The sequence below is a fragment of the Thermobia domestica genome, chromosome 9 (genome assembly GCF_964235325.1).
Source record: "Thermobia domestica chromosome 9, izTheDome1.hap1.1, whole genome shotgun sequence".
NCBI classification, from domain to species: domain Eukaryota; kingdom Metazoa; phylum Arthropoda; class Insecta; order Zygentoma; family Lepismatidae; genus Thermobia; species Thermobia domestica.
Genome location: NC_137462.1, coordinates 214,518,978 through 214,534,101, shown reverse-complemented (window position 1 = coordinate 214,534,101; position 15,124 = coordinate 214,518,978). Strand labels below are relative to the sequence as shown.

General features: G+C 34.6%; 1 protein-coding gene across 1 annotated transcript in view; it reads right to left on the bottom strand.

Annotated features, from left to right (window-relative positions):
- Nucleotides 1–14,515, bottom strand: part of LOC145661145 (irregular chiasm C-roughest protein) — a 944,967-nt gene extending 930,452 nt beyond the window's left edge. Inside the window, exon 1 of the mRNA XM_081726593.1 lies at nt 14,340–14,515. Within this exon, the coding sequence (XP_081582719.1) occupies nt 14,340–14,515 (176 nt within the window). The remainder of the gene's footprint in view (nt 1–14,339) is intronic.
- Nucleotides 14,516–15,124: the final 609 nt, after the last annotated feature.

Here is a 15,124-nt window from a genome sequence, read left to right as displayed (position 1 = left end):
TCCATAGAAGTCTGCCGCCTGATTTAACAACCAATTCGATACGGTTGTGACTCATCATCGTCGTATTGACAGTAACCACCAAATAATTCTTTAAATACAGGAACATGTAGTAGTCACTGAGCATTAGATCGGTACTGTACGGAGGATGATCAAGCTGTTTCCAGCCAAATGATGCGATGAGATTTTGAGTTTGAGTTGCTGCGTGTGAGCGACATTGTCATGAAGTAAAACAATCCCCTTATTCAACATGCCATCCCTTTTGTTTCGGATTGCACAGCGCAGTTTTTGTAAGATCTCACAATATATCGTAGAATTCATTGTCACCATGAGACAAAAAATCCACAAGAAAAACCCCTTCCTGTCCCAAAACACAGTACATATGATTTTCCGGCCTGACATTGTTCGCTTGAACTTCATTTTCTTAGGTGAGGTTGAATGCCACCATTTGTGTGTTGTTGCTTCGATTCCGGTGTAACGTAAGAAACCTATGTTTCGTCGCCTGTAACAATTTTACTTAAATGACTATCACTTTACCGCTCAACGAGAATCATCACACTGGCTAAACGTGTGATTTCGTGCACCTTAGTCAACATTTTTGGTATCCAGAGTGAGCAGAACTTCCGATAATATGTACATACAATCACCATTTCATAGAGAGTTGATGAGTTTCTTGAAATTTGAAGAAACTTATCAGATAACGACGAAATCGTTAATCATCTATTCGTTTTCACTTTTTCGTCAACTTTGTGCCCGAAGTCTTTTGTGATGACAGAGAGTCGCGATTACGTTCATCATGAACATTCGTACCCATCTTCAAAACATTTCATCCATTCCATACAATTCCATCATTCTTGTTTTCTCCATATACTTTACTAATCTGGCTATGAATTTCAGCCGCTTTCTTGCCTCTAGCGCTAAGAAAACGATTCACAGTGCGTATGTATTTTACAGTCGGCGGATTCTCAATCGGTGCAGGCATTTTAACTATTTACACACAAACGTAAACACAGTCGAATGTTTCTGTAGTGGTGGCTGTGAATTACCAACATATGTAGGTACACAGCGCACATACGCGAAATGCCGACCGCAGGGCTGCAGCAGCCGAATTTCAAAGCAATACTTACTTAAAAATCATGCCTCGCATCTTTACATTTTACTGCCCCTTTTTAGAAATGTTAGCGATATGATTTAGGAAACAAAGAATACTGTTTCCTTTCTATGAATTTTAACGTTGTATCTTTACAGAGATCAACGAATACTGTTCTTTTATTAAATAATACTTGTACTACGCGCTACCAACTTATGTTTTCTTTATGAGTCATGAGAAGTGAGAAAAAGTACAATCTAGTGACTGTTAACAGAAAGTAATTTCAGATATATTACAAAAATAAGTCTGTCGTTTGTTAACAGTCAACTATTGGTCACTCTCTATATGAAGCTTAAAAAAATGAAAATCGTGGATGAATGACTTTCCTTACTATTATTATTATTCTCCCTGGAGAAACATAGAAAGGAATTTCAGAGATTGATTTAACGAGTGGAATATAGAAGAAAAATACTCCATTGTACTGTTTGAAAAGTATAAAAAAATGTAACAAGAAGATGGATATAGCTATTATCCATTTCAAGACAAATATCTCCCTAAAGAATTTTGGACGAAAAAAATGAACAGGAAACAATTTTTTCAAGTTTCTTTTCACTCGCCACTAACCACTACCAAAAAATGTAATAACGAAAAAACTGAATAGTTCCGATTTTTTTCTTCAAATAGTCAGTGCATTGATAAGTTGTAACTCTGATTGGCCAAGTACCATTAGTCAGCAACGAAAGGTAATATACGTTTCAATATATATCAAGAGTAGAAGACAGATGGCGTTTCGTAGAAAAAGACATCCTTCCCATCTCTCTCTCTCTCTCTCTCTCTCTCTCTCTTTGTTCTTCTCTTTTTGGATTTTTCTTTTTCCGCTTTCGAAAGAGACGAAAGAATGAAAAGAAAAATAGTAGGGAGAAATAAGCGAGAGATGGAATACGGTAAACAGCTGCCTCTGTCCATAAGCAAAAGCTTTAAAAAGAAAGAAAGGCAAAACCATTTCTTTGTCAGTGATCAATATCTTTGTTTTTACTTGGAAGACGAAATTTGAAAAAAAAACGGAAGAATTGAAAGGGAAATAGACAAGAAAGAGAAAGAAAAAGAAAAAGAGAAACCGAAAGCAGTAGCCTAGAGTAGGAGATTGATGGTTTGGAGACTGCCGATTGCAACGGTGGCCTGCCACATCCAAGAAACACATGTTTCTGGTGCAAGGGCTCTCTGACTGACATCTAATCTTACTGGTTAAACGATGGAGATCTCCCAAAAGAAAATAAAAGAAGTGAACAATAGTAGCCAAGTGTCAACACAAGAAGGAGATTGAATTTGAAAGCTTTCAGCGTAATAATTAAATAATATAAAAGATAAAAAAAACTTTTCTCTTACGTCATTGGCAATAGAATTAAGAAGCTGGATGATAGTACTACTATGCACTTCTTCATTTCTCAACGATTTACAGTTTTGTATCATTTTATGGAAGATAACAAAAGTACTACGTGAATTTTTTTTTAATTTCCGTGAATTTCTATCCTAATTTGTTAAAATTAGCATTCTTGACAATACTAGTCTACATAAAACACAAAACATATTTGGTTTTACAAAATTTTAAGAAATAGGAAAAGACAGATTTAAGGATATTATTACATTGAGTTTATCTACAGATTTCGATAAAATTTGGTTAATGATTCAAAATGTTGTAGAAGCCACATCTGCAAATCTCAGCAAAGACGTTTAGCAATTTCTGACATAAAATTACGAAACAGTAAACGAAATAACTTCGTTTCGTATCTAGAATATCTTTACTGAATGTAACCAAACTTGTATGGAATACTCAAAGCTTGTCGAAATTATGGGTTCGTGTGTATATCAAATTAAAAGATTCTTTTATGGTTAAATCTTTCGTGCGAGAGACGAGGGTGTAAATTCTGCTAGGAGTTCATGTGGTTTGGATCCCGCGCTATACTGTAGATGCACTTCTTATATAGTCTAGGTGCTCAAAATAGATGCTCGTTACACATAATTATTACTCTTCCCTGGATTTTTGAAACCTCTTTAAAGTGGTTTCGTCAGGCAAATATGTGAGCGTGAACACGCCCGATAAGTTTCTTATCTGGGTTGTCCTCCAGGATTACTTCCCTCTATCGGAGTCAATGATGATACTACTACCACATTTTTCTATAAGCTATTTGCTCTTCTCTGTTTCACTCATACCATTTGGTAAATTTATTTGTATAGAAACTGCGACGCTAACACATGCATCGACGTATGCTTTGGTTTTACTAATTTCATGTAGCAGTGCTACATACATATAAGCTGGTACCTTATTCCTCTAGGGTGAGACTTGTTGATAGAGATCCCTGTGTTTTCTAGTTAGTTTCTCAGTTTTTATACCAAGATTTTAAACTTCGGAACAGCCATTGTAAATAATTATAATTGATCAAGACCTCGAGGATAGTTACGGTAAGGAATATTTGCTGGAAGTTAAAGGTGTTTTCCGAAGGCTTCTTAATTAGGTCAAGAACGAAAAGATAGGATAATCAAGATTTTCACGTTAAAGTTTGATCAGATTGGATTCATAGAGGAAAGAATTCAATTGGGGCTTACTTTCTGTAGAGGATAATATGATTGTTTTTTTTTTAACCATGTAGGTTTAAGTTAGTCTCTACAAAATATAATTAACAAACCTATGAATATATATTAAATGCATATATTTACATTATTTCTGTAGCTTGTTTTATTTCCTTTGATACTAATGCTAGCAAGAAAAATAAAAACTATTTGATGCTTGGTGCATGTTACCGTTGATGAATACTCAAATTGTTTATTCGTGGAACATATGCGAGCAACGTTACCTGCATACTTTCACAAATTACTGAGCATCGTGTGCCAACTGCATCAACCTCAAAATGTACGAAACACCAACCACCCCACTCTCATTTCACCCACCTGATAAAACGTTCAGTTGGCTGTAAATGAGTTTACACATTAACGTGAATCACGTATGTTCTCGTTTTTTCTCTTCTTCCTTTTTTTTCCTTCAAAAAATACATATAGCTTCCTAATTTGTGTGTATACCCTCCCTCTCGCGTTAACGGGCCAATATTTCTTTTACCATCCCATCCTCTGAGTGTTTATTAACACTTTTGAGTTTCCATGTTTGCTTATGCAAATCGTAAATGACAAGTGTCATCAATCATACATGGTCAAGCTGTCTAATCACGTGTGGTTTGAAAGCTACACAAGTTATACATGACGTATGACTCATTCGTTAACATTCAAATGGATTACAACTGTAACGTGTCTTTATCAATCACGCATGAGGCAACTAACGCACAAGCATACACATACACACAAACATACAATAAATGCACAGGTATCGTGTCTGTCGTACAACACGTGCGAGAACACTACACAACACAATTTATACTTACAACTATTATTGGTGATCACCGTTCTTTTCGTGTAATTATCATGCACTCCTGTTTCTCTTACGCCTTCATTCAGTTTTTGTAAATGTTCAAAAAAGATTCGTGACGAGTGCCAATATTATGGTGAGTGATGATATTTAATTCATCCATCTAAAATACTAATGTATCTTTGATATTTTTAACATATTTGCTAATTGTAATGCATCTATTTTCTTCATGCAGGTGCTCATGTGGTACGGATCTCATACTAAGGTTTAAGTCCACGTCTCATATAGCCTCGCTGCTGAAAAGTACGTTAAACTCAAAATCAAATCATATCAAATTTATTTTCTTCATTTTTTCACGCATCCACCTACGCGAATTTTCGTCACTTCATTGAACCCATCTTCCTAATGGAATGTTACACAAGATATACTCATGTGGTAGTCAAGTAAAGAACGCTATTAAAGTACAAAATTGAACTGAGCAAACCTCCCAGCAGCGCACGCGCCATACGCGAATTTCAATTGACTAATACATTAAGTTCACCAGAAAGATCACTCACCGTCATTTTTCTAATACATGGTCCATAATTGATATTTCGGTGTGCAAGCAATTCTCTATGCTTAACTGAGAGGCAGAAATTGTTTCATAAGGTTTCCCAGCTTCTCAGCCATTTACAACATTAAACGAAACAACATTTTTAAATGCTTGCTCCCAGAACCGTAACAGTCGGCGGATCCCCCGAAAAAAGATGTCCAACACCCACTGTTTGAAGCTCATTTTACTTCTTATTGAACAATTAAATTACCCTGTTATTCATCTTTGTTTACGTGAGATTTGTATATTATAAAACTTCGGATTAGTAGCAAACTTGCGTCTATTCTTTCCTCCCAATTATTAAGATACTGATGTTCAAAAAGGAAAAATCATTTTAATACTAAAACGATTAAGATAACTTGCATTATATAATACACAACTTGTAGACAGCCAGGCCTTGAATGCAGAATAGTAAAAGAGTGACAGAAAAGACGGAGAAACCGGTAATATATGCATATATATTATTGTGATAATTATAAAATTTCATATGTAATTGAAGTCGAAAGATCTAGTAAAGTTGGCATGTTTTATTTTATTAGTCCCTACGCACAGTGGCCCTAAAAGAAGAGAGCCAGTCATTGTTACAGCAAGGCGCTCCAAGGCATCACAGAACCAACCGGGAGCTAATATACCTACATGTATGTCTAAATCAATTCAAAGATGCCGGTTATTATTACTTCTGGCAAAGGAAACTAGCTGAACTGTTACATCTTCAGCAACTTGCTATTTGGGAGTCTCACAAATACCCTTCTACATCGGGGCCCTGAAGAAATTTGCTATGGCACTACTTCGTATATTAAATGTTTTTTAATATTTTCGAATTTCCATTATCACTTATTATAGGAATTATATTAATTTAATCGAAATAAAACATAAATGCAAAATCAATACGAAGAAATTCAAAATTGGTTTAGATTTTTATCAATGTTATCAAGGCATTTAATGAGAGATAAGCTTAAAAATAGTTTCTTTGGGTTCAACATCCTCAAATTAATATACAACGTGCAATTAGAAATTTATCCAAGCATGGCCACTTTTATTATAGAAAGAAGTGATACTTCGAAAATTTCAACTTTGAGGTCATTTTTCTTGTGCCGCTATAGACGGATAAGTTTTAAAATACTTTCTTTGGACTCAACTCCTGAAATTAGTATAAAAGAGCAATTAGAAATTTAACTAAGTGTATGATACATGATCGGATGTTCTTTTTATTGACTTCGCAAAGTTAAAAAGTTTGGAGCATTAAAATTACATTTGTTTGTGGAAACACCTTTGTTTCGTAATAAGAATTAAACTAGCAACTTTTAAGAGATTTAATCGACGAAAGCTATACATATGCTGTTTTGGTCATTTAAAGTAAAATCTAGTGCCATAAATGACAATTTATCTCATGTAAATATGAACTCCAAGACAGCTATATGCATATATATAGAAATTTTAGAGAGTTGGATTTAATATAAAATCATCCAGTTTGCTCACAGAAGTGTTATTATGTATATGAAATGCTAGAAAATTGCGGCTCCAAACGACAACAAATACTTGGATCTGGCTGCCTGAAACTAGAAAATGTTAATGAATTCTTACATGTAATTTGCCAAATATTTGTCCATATGATTTATTGTAAACTGTTGTATAGACTATATATTATTTTCTAAATGACTTTCCACTAACAAATTACGTCCAGATTAATTTTGAATTTCAAATATTTTTTCTGTTGGTAGTAACATACATAAGGAAAATATTTATTCTAATTAATAATCACGAATATAATGAGAAAAATAAACCACAAGAAAAATCTACTGAAAATGAGTTGACGTACATACATATAAAGTACGCGTAGCATTTGAAGGGAAATAAAATCTTATATGTTTGTTTTTACCACTATAATAGGCACTGCACCAAAGTGTACGACTCATTAGAATAGTTCGCTAAACTAATGTTCACAGTTCAGTGGGTGGTTCCTCATAGAACGTCTATACTTGTTTATTATGGTGGAGCAAAGCAAAACAATTTCTTCATGTTCGATATTTTAACACTCCTTTAAAATTGAATATTTAAGTTTTTATTACAGATAAAACACTACTCATGTGGAATCATAACAAGGAATCAAACTGAACCTAACAATTCCACACGGCCACAAATGATGCGTCTATATTAAATCAACCGTCAGTGGCGGCATCTGATGCACTTGAACAGCAATTTCTTCAATGGTCTCAAATGATGGTGACATCCTTTTCATGAATCATTCCTCATTAACATGTTCAATCCTTAAAATTTTAAAGGAACATTCTTCCACTTGCTGATCTCTAAAATACGATTTCTTTTTAAATGTTCTTTCTACCATTTTTTTACAAAGACCAGAAAAAATGGAATTAGAAGAATGTCAGTTTTAATTATTTTAGTAGTTCTTTGTTACACAGATGTAGCACTACATTTATGAAACAAATATTATACAACATTCTTTTCATGTCGCATACAGTCGCGTATCTGCACTTATTGCCCCGGGAGCGGAACCTACTGTAAGCTCCCCTCTCCCTTTGAATATACGCACAAACGTATTCAAAGAAAACAAGACTTTTTGGAAGCAAAGATGCTAACTGAGGGTTTAATTATTTAAAGTTATAGCCTAGTTATTTTCTTTTCATGTTGAAATTTTTCAACTAATTAACTCTATGGCTTATGGAACCCGAAGTTTCAAATGTTTCATTCACAAGAGTTCTCCATTGACCTTTGTGCTTATCCAACTGAATTCAGTTTCTACTTTGTATTCTTATTTCTGTGAGATCCAACTTAATATTGACCGCCCATCTGAATTTAAGTCTTCCTAATAGTCTTTTTCCGATTGGGTTTCAGTGTTCCTACTTTCTTCTATTCGGGTTACTGACTTGCCCACCTGAGTCCCCTAGACTTAATAACTCTAACAAGTTAGGTAAAAGGTGCGTAGTTATGAATTGTTTAACTAGTACAACTTCGAGTTCATTGTTTTCCTAATGCACTGTTAGAGATTTTACGTCTACAATTCAGAATACATTAACAGAATTGAATGAGTTTTATATATGCATATATAATCTTATTTTATGAATATCGTATAATATAGAGTAACGAACGATCTATATTAGGACACGAAAATCATTCAATATTTTCAGACATTCAAAAGTTATGTCAGCTGCAAACAACATTACCAAGTCTATATTTGTTGTGTGCGCAGCAACTGGAATTACTTAACTTTACAATTGCAATCTTGTTCAAACGATTCTAATCGCCTACCTCTTTTTAAAAGGCCATGTGCTTTTATCTATATTTCAAACAAAAAATGCTATTATAATTCCATACACGGCTCTGAGAATTCATATTTCAAAGTGGAGTGTGTGGCCATTTTTTTAATATTATATATATATATATATATATATATATATATATATATATATATATATATATATATATATATATATATATACCCTCCATTCCAAAAGAAACCGAACTTTTGAAAACAAATAGTACCACTAGTGCCATCTGTTGTAATATTTTACCGGTAGATGGCGTAATCCCTCATTGACAACTGGTATAAATGTCATGACATTTGGATGCACGGCAACAAAGCTATTGCGTTTCAACTGTCAGTGTGTTGTGTACATCGGTCGGAAAATGAGTTTCAAACAACGAGCTGCAATTGAGTTTTGTGTTAAACTGGGTAAAACTTTTAGTGAAACGCACCAAATGCTACAAAATGCATATGGTGATGAGTGTCTATCCCGTACGCAAGTTTACGAGTGGTTCAGGCGATTCAAATCGGGTAGAGAGACGCTGGATGATGACGAAAGATCAGGCCGTCCCAGAACCGGATTATCGGAAGAAAACATCGAAAAAGTGCGTGGATTCATCAAACATAACAAAAAATCGTCTGTGAAAGTTATTGAAATGGAATTAGGCATTCCTCAAACAACCGCATACCGCATTTTGATCGAAGTTTTGGGCCTTAAGAAGGATAATTCGCGGTTTGTACCACACAAACTCACCGAAGACCAAAAAGTTGATCGAATTGCGCATTGCAAAGACATCGTTAAAAGTGTTCGGCAGGATCGAAACTTCTTGAAATCGATTGTAACTGATGACGAGACGTGGTGTTTTGAATATGAGCCCGAAAAAAAGCGGCAAAGTGCTGAATGGAGAGTGCCGGATGAAGGAACACCCAAAAAAAGTCGCTTGGTGAAGTCAAAAGTTAAGGTGATGCTGATTTTTTTTTTTTTACGATTCAAAAGGAATTATCCACAAAGAATTTGTTCAGCCCGGCCAGACAGTCACTGGAGAGTTTTACTTGGGCGTCATGAAGCGTTTGCTGGCAAGAATTCGTCGTATTCGGCCCGAATATCGCGAAATCGGCAGTTGGACTCTTTTGGACGATAATGCACCATCACATCGTTCGCGACTTGTAACTGAATTTTTGGTAAAAAAAATCACATTATTCGGTTGTATCATCCGCCCTATTCACCAGATCTCGCTCCGTGCGATTTCTATCTGTTCCCGAAACTGCATTTGGCGATGAAAGGAAAGTAGCACGCATCGATTGATGCCATTGAGAAGGTGACGACCGCCGTCCTAAAGACCATTCCAATAAAGGACATGGAGAAGTCGTTTGACAACTTGTTGGAGCGTGCAAATATGTGTATCGATGCAGAAGGGGAATACATTGATTAATAAAAATGATTTTTTCCAAAATGTACATTGCTTTTTTGTTTTTTTAAAACGTTCGGTTTCTTTTGAAATGGAGGGTGTATATATTCTTTTTTTTCTTTTTCTTCTTTTAGGTTTTATATTATAGATACTATCTTATTGTCGCTAAGTCTTACGTTTACACGTATGATTATTATAAAGACAGTAAACTGGCTGTGAAGAAGATATTAGCTGCAACAACAGCACAAACTGACCATACTCTCCCACCGCCTATTATTTTATATGGTTCACATTAATTAATATGACTGCATAAAATCGGATACGAATATTTAATTACTAATGTTACAACCGGAAACTTTTTTTTACTTCTGTCATGAAAGAGAGTTTGAAAATCAGGAACAAGACAAATACATTTAGTGTTGTAGAAAACATAGCACGGCACATGGTCATTTTCGTTTTTAAAGCTTTATGAAAGTGTGTACATAACACGAAGCACATACATACGATATATCTTCTGATGGACCAGAATATCTATGTGCTTAATGGATAATGCTTGCGGCGCATGTTTTTCATTCTTTTTTTTTACGGTGTAGTTTACCAATTTTTGAACATTCCCAATGGTCAAAATTAATATTGTGGTTATTGTGATCAATGGTGTTGTAAATATCACTTAACATCAACGAATTTCCAGGCCCAAAATTGCTTTTTAACGTCTTCAATATTTACCTCTATGTGGAGCTAGCCATCTCCCTCTCTTTTTGAATACAAATATACTTTTTTATTATTATTATTACTCTCTCTCTAAATATAAACGCACCACGCCCACTGACTACATGATCAGAATTTATTTTTCGCTAATTTTATTTCTCTCTTAAATCTGCAATAAAAGTGGTAATATATAAATACAGTCAAGCAAATTAAAATAAATTGCAAAATTATTCATGGAAGACTAAGTTTGCAAGTGGATTTTGAAACAAAATGTTTCTATTCGTTTTAATATCAGGATTTATTATGAAACATTTTACTGTTAAAACTCGGATAAATTTAATAAAATGGGACATGTTATCGATTACTTTAATATACGGTAACTTAAATACGTATAATATTTCAGTTAAATTTTATACGTAGCAATATTTTTGTCAGCAGCACATCATATTTCTCTTGTAAGAGCTTTTGTCTGGAAGCAATTGTGTGAAGTATAAACATAGTCGTGTATGAAAAAAATTACATATTGTTCTTTATAACTTCGGAAATGTTCAATATATATTAATAAAACAAAACTGACTAGTGCACTAGATATACAGGGTGTTTCAAAACAACACCGACAACATTTGGGAGATGATTCCTGACACCAAGATAAGACAAAAATTATAGACCAACCTGGGTGCACAAATGCTTCCTTTCGGAGTTATAGGCTGCCGAGAACATGAAAAAAAATAACTTTAAAGGCCTATAGCTAAAATACTATGGGACATACCGTAGTCGGGTCATGACCACTTAGGAACTAGTATGTACCCCATACAATAATATATGTTTCAGAATCCTGCTATACTTCTGCAACATTTTTATAGAGGTAGTTGATGAGTACTTCAAGTTATATGCCCGGAGCAAAACGACACCTATAAAAATTGTTGCGCAAGTACCTTAGAATTCTGAAACATGCATTTTTGGATAGGGCATATATTAGTTTCTAAGTTAAGTCTTGATCCGACTAGAGTAGGCTTCATAGAATTGGAGCTATGGACCTTTAAACTTTATTCTTTCATGTTTTCGGTAGTGTATAACTCCAAAAGGAAGCATTTGTGCACCCAGGTTGGTCTATACTTTTCGTCTTATCTTGGTATCAGGAATCACCTCCCAAACGTTGTCGGTGTTGTTTTGAAACACCCTGTATTAATAACATTTGTGAAACAGATTTGATAACGTAACACAAGTGTTATTATATTTAGTGCTTTCCGTAATTTCATTTTATTAATACTGGTTTGTATATATTAGAAAATTACATATGAATGTTCCTGTAATTGACGTGGTATTCAGAGCCATAAGATAAGGTTCAAATTCTAATTTGCTGAAAAAATTTCCCACCGATTTTCGATACTGATTTCTTTTAGTGGAGTAAATGGATGTATGAATCAAATAGCGGAATATTTAATTTACTAAGTAGAAACAAGTAAGTCTAACAAATACACAATGGCAAAGATAAACTTGACCTACTCAACAAAAGGATTAAGTGGGATGTAACGTACCAGATAGTGAGCAACCGGACTACACAGTTCGTATTCCAGGTGGGCGGATAGGCGAATGAAAGGCAACTCAAAATGTTCCCTGGTTTGTTAAGGGGCAGTGATAATTTGACGTTTTTATTTTTCGTCTTATCATCAATCGTTTCTTATTAGAATAAGATGAATTAATACATTGTCTCAGGTATTGATCTCTTTATATTTGAAAGAATACGTTTCTAGACATTATATTTAATCAGTTGGATAGGTACTAGTGCTTGGCCTGGTAGTAGAAAAATACTGTTATATAGTCAGAAATAGAAACATAACACAAAAACTGCGTTAATTGTTGTTAAACGTAACACAATGGCTTCCTCGTGGCTATAGGTTATCATATTTACTATCAAAGCGGGAAACCCAGATCCGATTTTCAGTGTGCACTCATATGGCTCAAACCTCACGTTAATCTGTAGTTCCACGTTTCATGTAACCTAGGTACTGAAAGGAACGCTCAATTCTAACGAATGAACGAATAATAGAAACACTTGATAGGTAACTTAAAACTGCAATAATCGAGAGTTCAGAAAATTAGCATGAAAATATGTTTGTGTAAGATAATCTTCTCGTATTCTCAATAACTCGAAATTATAAGAAAAAAATAGAGAGAAATTGTTTTCACGCAATGTCGTTAGGAAGAGAGAACAGGATAATTTCAAGAGATTACATGCTCCACCACATATTTTAACTACAGTATAATGTTAATACACTTAAAAATTAGAACTTCGTATAATCTATTTATAGTACAAAATCATCTCAATGTCCGACTACTGAAAATTCGTAATAGTTACATATAGAGACTCAATTATGTTCACTGGCTGTCTGAGCCTCTCGACTAAGTGGTTATCGTATGTACCTTTGGCGTGGTAGACACGGGTTCGATTCCCAGTGGAAGTTCATGTGGTTTGGATCCCATGTTGTTAGGCTGTAGGGCCACGTCTCATATAGCCTCGCTGCTGAAAGGGACGCTAAACTGAAACCAAATCATTGTCTGCTTGTCTTTATTTGAAAATGGATAGTGGTTATGTTGAACAAAAATGTTCTGCTGTTTATTATTAATACAATGGCCATATTAAACATAAATAAGATTGTAATTACTTATAAAATCCAGAACTATTTATTCCGTGTCAAGCACAATATAATCTATGAACTAACCCTAGAAAGGCAAACTTCACCATTAATCCATTAAAGGTAAACATACGTAATATTTACGTACACACTAAATAATGATTTATAAATATACGATTCATATAGAAACTCTTATTGTTGGTTTGTTCAAAGTTCCAAAATTGAAGTTTTATTGTTTAGATAGTATTACAGCACAACTATTATCCAGGGCCGTAATTTGTGGGGGCAGGGGTGACAACTGCAACCTAGGAAAGCTCCCCGCGGTTTGAGAGGCCCCATTTTAAGAAAAAAATTTCTAACTTCATATACGGTACGAACATGAAATTATAAATGAAGCATCAAACAGATTCGCTAAATTACATAAACAAAACAGCACACAAAAGGTAAAAATGAATCGTGAGCCCATTTTAGTAAACAAATATTTACTATTAGGGGCCCTAGAAATAATATTTATTCGTATGGCTTTGAAATTTGTCAATATTGTCCCCTTAATTAATTTTCATGTATGGAACGGGCCCAGGGGTGTAAGTAACGGCACCGCAGATCTTGCCGTGTGGGAGGACCCTCAGGCTCCGGGGACCTATAAAGAGTAAGAGAAAATGCAAAGAGAGGAGGCACAAGAATTAGAAAAACAACTTTTTCTAGGGGGCTCAAATACACATATTAATGCTTGCCCCCTGCCCCCCAGAAAAAATTAAGTTACGGCGCTGCTATTATCCTAAATCTTTTAGAAGTACATAAAAAAAGCAAAATAAACATTATTAACACTTAAGAACAAACTCTGAGAAAGTCTAGATATATCACTGTTTATTTTTGTTATTAGGAAATATTGAATTCATATTGAATAGTTCTTTCACATTATATGTCAGATTTGTTCGAAAATCACACACAGTTATAACAATTTTGATCTGATGTTCACCACTTACTGGCTTATTGCAGTTATAGCAGTGTTCCTTCTTGAGATCTTCCCACTTGAATCTGTCATTGGATTTGTGTTCCAAGGACTATTCTTTCCTAGCAATTCACTAATACCACTAATTTTCACTTGCCTTTCGTCAAATGGAAGTTCATTTGCCTTCTCATCTCTAAAATATACTGCCCTCTCTGTCTGATTTTATCCAGATTCCTCTCTTGAATGCGTGGCGAAACTGCTATTTTCGTTTTTACTACATGTGGAAACTTTCCGCTTCATTGGTTGGATTTGAGATTTCACATTCTACAGTTCGAATTCCTGACACAAAATGTTGTTCAATATCATTTTCACTGGGGTAGTAATCTGGATCTTTGTCGGAGTCATCTGCTTCTTCTTCTGATCTCACATCAAGTTCAGCGTTATCTTCCTCCATTTCTGAATCTGAAGTTCCTCTAATATCCGTAAAATAGCTTCCTCGTTATTTATTGCATCACACTCGACCATTTTTGGAATAATAATTAAATATTTACGAATGACAATAGTCCATTGATGGTAAACATACGTAAAAAATGCGTGCAAGAAAACTAACGCTAAAGGTAAACACACGCTAAACTTACGTATAAGATTTTACGTTAAAAGGTAAACATACGCCAAATTTACGTATAAGGTTCTACACTCAATCGTTTGGCACAGACAACATAACACCTACCGAAGTAATTAACGTCGGAACTTCAAGCCAACTAACTCGCGATAGCATATCTAGAGGTTTGTATTTCTACACACAGTTCCTGCTACGTCACGTCAGTGTTTCCAGCTCGTACACGTAAAATTTACGTAGTTTACCTTTCTAGGGCTAAGGAATGTGAATACAGTATATCGACTACAGAGAGTTCTTACCGTTTACTTTTAGATTCGTGGAATGTTTAGTCACCGCCAACCCACATGATCCATATTATTATTAACAGGCCATAATCATATTTTAAAAAAGGCTTCGGACAAACTTGATGATGTGTATTGTAAGCGAATAAAACGAAGGCTGACA